We start from the raw sequence: 4,865 nt of genomic DNA, 5'->3' as shown, positions 1-4,865 counted from the left end.
GGGAGAGGAGGAGAGATTCATGCTGGTAAGTAGCATAGTATATGAAAGTTCAGTGAGAAAGAAAGAGCAGGTTTAACTTAATGATAGAACATTTGGCTAGCAGGCACGAGGTCCTGGGTTTCACCCTCAGTAAGGAGGGGGAGAGGGAGAAGGTGAGGGCAAGAGGGAGAAAACAAGGAGAGAAGGGGGAGGGAGGGAGAGAAAGAAGATAAAGGAAAGGAGAAGAGCAAAATATTAGTACTTGTTGAATGTAGGATGTTAACTGAACTATTCTCTTTACCTCTCTATATGAAAGAAACTTTTCAAAATAGAAAGATGATGTGGGGAAACGGTATATTTTAAGTAGAAGAGACAGGCTTGCGCCCCACTTCAGAATGGATTAGATTTACAATTTAAAGGATACCGGCATGGTAGCTCACGCCTGTAATCCCAGCACTCAGGAGGTAGAGGCAGGAGGATTGCCCCAGGACAGCCTGAGCTACATAATGAGTTCAGGGTCAGCCTGAACTACAGGATGAGACCCTGTCTCAAAAAATACACAGACAAACAAACTTTTAAACAAAAAGCAATTTGAAGGATGTAATATACTAATATCCTATATACTAATGTCCTGTACATACTCAATGTCTCTCAACTCCATGCTTTTCTGTATGCTGTATCACGCCCCTGCAATCTACTATAAAGAACAAAATGTTTCTCATAAAGCTCTTTCTGTAATTTAACCTCTCTCTGAATGAGAGAGCCAGAATATCAGGAGGTTAGTGCAGGTTCCCAAATCCAGTGAATATTAAATCAAAGAAGGGATTAAGGGATTAAGGGTTGAGTAAATTTATTCTCTTTATCTTAACTCTTAACTTCCTTCTCATATTTAGCAAAGAAGAGAATAAGAAACTACTGTAAAACACAAAGAAGTTCCAAATCATGAACACATAATGTATTATACTACCAAGTTTAAGTATCATTCACCGGCAAAAGGAGTAGCTACTATGATGGAGGGGCTCGTGCAGACTGCCTCAGGTTTGACAGTAAAGAAAACGGGAGGGTGGGAGGACAGAACAGTCACCTATCAAGCATGAGAGGGAAACAGAAGTAGGAAGGGAAACAAGAGAAAAAGGAGAACAAATCAGTGAGATGGGGGGAAGCTGAAATGACTAGCTCAGAACTGGGCATCTCCCCAAATTGAGAGCAGCTCCAAAAGGCTTTCTCAGACTCATCCGGACACTAGATACATCTTTTGAAAAGTTACAGGAAGCACATAAGTGGCATCAGGATAATGGAAAATACAATTCTTCTCTGCCCCAACACGAAATAAACCCATTTATAGGTAAAGTTCATTAATCATCACAAAGTTCAAGAACCTCCTTGAAAAGGGTTAAGTGCTTAAGGCACTGTGTTGATCTGCACTGGTATCATAAGGATGGGAGTTACCATTCCACAGTCCAGCTGACGGAGCTGGCTCCCAGAACCTGCTGACTCAACCAAAAACTGAATGAGTATAATTTGGAAAAACACGGTCTTAATAATGTCTTTCATGAGGCCAAATAAATATCTGTGAACCACCTAATTATATTTTACAGTTACCTGAAAAATAATCTCTTACAGACACAAAAAGAATCATAATTATTATTTTCACTCAATTCAGAAATATATGTTAAAGGGAATATATGTTAAATCTTGGTTTTCTTGCAATTATATGGCTTAATAATTCAATTCTTACTTTTTCTTTTTTTTTGTTTTTTTGAGACAAGGTCTTACTATGTAATTGAGACTGTCCTGGAACTCATTATGTAGCCCAGGCTGGTCTCGAACTCACAGCAATCCTCCTGCCTCAGCCTCCCGAGTGCTGGGTTTACAGGCATGTGCCACCACGCCCAGCTTCTTACTAATTTTAAGTTACTGCAGACTACGATAAATTAACAATTTATTCATATTTGACTTCAAATTTGAGTATTAGCATGTTTATCACAAAATTTTTACTTTTTCATTTGTTTCTTTTTTTGTTTTGTTCTGCTTTTTCAGATAGGGTCTTGCTGCGTAGTTCAAGCTGACCTTAAACTCACTATGTAGCCCAGGCGTGCCTTGAACTTGCTGCGATCCTCCTGCCTCAGCTTCCCCAGTGTTGTGATTACAGGTGTATGCAACCATACCCGACTCATAAACAAAAACTTCAAATGCAGTTAATTTTGATACTTAAAGAAAAGACCATATTTACCTAATACATTTATAATAAATGCAAAATTTCAATTACTACAAGGTTGTTAATGCAACCACTAAATAAATTATGACAACAAAATATCTGAATTGCCAACCATCTAGAGATACTGGATCAACAATTATTAAATACAACAGGGCTGGGGATTTAGCTCAGTGGTGCCACCACCTGCCTCAGAAGTGCAAGGTCCTGAGTTAGATCCCAGGTAAAAAAAAAAAAAAAAAAAAAAACAATTAAATACAATATATTCATTCTTGAATAATAATTTAAGTCAAGTATAAACCTGATTTTAAAAAAAAGCACAGTCTTACCTGTTTGAGGCGGATCTAGCACTGTCATTGCAGATGACTCAAAACAATATTTTCCACTGTAGTTATCCCTGTGATTAATTTTCCTAGTGCTTCCTGCAGTAGGCAAAAGATTTGAACTGCACACTCCAGGATCATCTTGTGACTGGAGAAGGACGTTATTTGCAGCACCCTAAATTTCAAGCAGAAATATTTTGTTTCTTTTAAAAATTAAATTATGGAGCCAGGGATTTAGCTCAGCAGTTCAGTGGCCTGCCTTGCAAGCGCAAGGACCCGAGTTCAATCCCCGGTACCCCCCCAAAAAAATTAAATTGTTATCAAAGTTGAAAAACATGACAGAATGAAAATTATGTTTATAATTACAGTGTATTTTAAACAACACTTGAGTTTTTAAACAAATCAAAATATGCCATTCTTATAGTCAAATTCTCCTTTTCTTGTTAAATTTCTCAATACTAAAATCAATACTTTTTTCCCTCTAGTTTTAGGGGTTGAACAAGGGCCTCACACAGGAAAGGCTATTATTGTACCACTGAGCTATATCCCTTATCCCAGCCCCACTCCTTTTTTTTCTTTAAAACAGAGTCTAAGTTTCTCAGGCTGGTCTTGAACTTAAAATCTTTCTTTAGCCTCTCAAGTAGCTGGGATTACAATCAGGTGCCACCAGGGCTAGCTAAAATCAACACTTAAAATATCACTTTTTGGGCCAGGGATTTAATTTAGCGCAGTGGTACCATCACCTGCCTCACAAGCACAAGGTCCTGAGTTCGATCTCCATACCAAAAAAAAGAAAAATTCACTTTTCTTTCAGGTGTGATAATGGTAATGTCAATACAGTGTTTTGTTTTATTTTTAAGAGCTCATAAGAGAGGCCAGGGATGTAGCTCAGTGGCACTGTGCCTACCTGCCAAGCACAAGGTCCTGCTGAGTTCAATCCTTGGTACCAGTTTTTTTTTTTAAAAAAAAAAAAGCTCTTAATATTAGAGACAAATACTAATGATTGTAGGGATGGACTGAGGAGGGAGTTGGAATGATAAAGATGAAGTAAGACTGGCCCTTTTAAATTTATTTTTTGAGAGTAAGTCTAAGTTGTCCAGGCAGGGCTCAAACTTGCAATCTTCCTGCCCATCTTTCCAGGGTGCTAGGACTACAGGGGTAAGCAACTGTGCCTGGCTACATTTTACATTTTTGGGCAAAAATAACATACAATAACAAAGTTGTTGCAACACTATAATTATTCATCATAACAATGTACATCTTTAGTTAGTAATTACATTTTTTTTCAGTCTTTTGAGACAGGGTCTTACTATGTGGTTCAGGCTGGCCTTGAACTCATGGTGATTCTCCTGCCTCAGCCTCCCAAGTGCTGGGAGCACACCTGGCATAGTAATCACATCTTTTAAAAATAACATCATCGGGAGACCAGCCTGGCCTATATAGTGAGTTCCAGGTCAGTCTCAACTACATAGTGAGATCCTGTCTCAAAAATAAATAAATAAAATAAAAATAAAAATAAAAATAACATCATCGGGCCAGGAATTTAGCTCAGTGGCACCTTGTCTGCCTCACAAGCACACGGTTATGAGTTCAATCCCCAGCACCAAGAAAAAAATTTTAAAATAAAATAAATAAAAATAAAAATAACATCAGGAAAGTCAGCTGGGCATGGTGGTGGCTCGCCTATAATCCCAGCCACAAAGGAGGCTGAGGCGGGAGAATTACTGCAAATTCAAGGCCAGCCTGGGCTCTATAGAAAGTTTAAGGCCAGCCTGAACTTCACAGTGAGAGACTCTCAAAAAAAAAAAAAAAAAAAAAAAAAAAAAAAATTAAAAATTGTGGAGGGAAGGAAGGGAAAAGGAAAAGAATTAACATGTGATATGTATATGAACCAATTCCCCACAAAGACTGTATTCATTATGTATCACAAACATACACCAAGAGAAATAAAAATTAAAACAAAAGGTTATCTACAGTTAAAAAAATACTGTCAATACACATACCTGACAAAAAAATAACATATCTCATACGATTTTTAAGTCAACTAATGGAGGTCATGAACTCTATTTTTTGCAACATTTTTACTTTGATATAATTTCAGGCTTATAAAAACATCCCAAAGATAGTATAAGGAACTTCCTATATATTACTAAGTCACCATTTGGTTACACTTTGCTTTTCTTGCTTTCCCTTTTATTCTCTCTCTTTCTGGGTATACATATGTTCAAGCCCACATGAACATATCTGAAAGTAAACTCTAGACACTACATTCCATCACATGTTAGTACTTCCAGGTTTCCAAAGACACTACATTATCAAAATCAGAATTTTTTTTCTGTCTTTTTTTT

At 37.3% G+C, this 4,865-nt stretch overlaps 1 protein-coding gene across 8 annotated transcripts in view; it reads right to left on the bottom strand.

The window, feature by feature from the left end:
- Rad54b (RAD54 homolog B) overlaps window positions 1-4,865 on the bottom strand; it is a 92,306-nt gene that overhangs the window by 76,121 nt on the left and 11,320 nt on the right. For all 8 annotated transcript variants that reach the window (XM_033760090.1, XM_033760085.1, XM_010619671.2 and 5 more), the window contains one exon: window positions 2,524-2,692. In XM_033760090.1, the coding sequence (XP_033615981.1) occupies window positions 2,524-2,692 (169 nt within the window). The remainder of the gene's footprint in view (window positions 1-2,523; window positions 2,693-4,865) is intronic.

Source organism: Fukomys damarensis, unplaced genomic scaffold (genome assembly GCF_012274545.1).
Source record: "Fukomys damarensis isolate Sample0158 unplaced genomic scaffold, DMR_v1.0_HiC HiC_scaffold_5, whole genome shotgun sequence".
Lineage (NCBI taxonomy): Eukaryota > Metazoa > Chordata > Mammalia > Rodentia > Bathyergidae > Fukomys > Fukomys damarensis.
The sequence above is the reverse complement of the archived record's forward strand: the minus strand, read 5'-3'. Positions and strand labels throughout refer to the sequence as shown.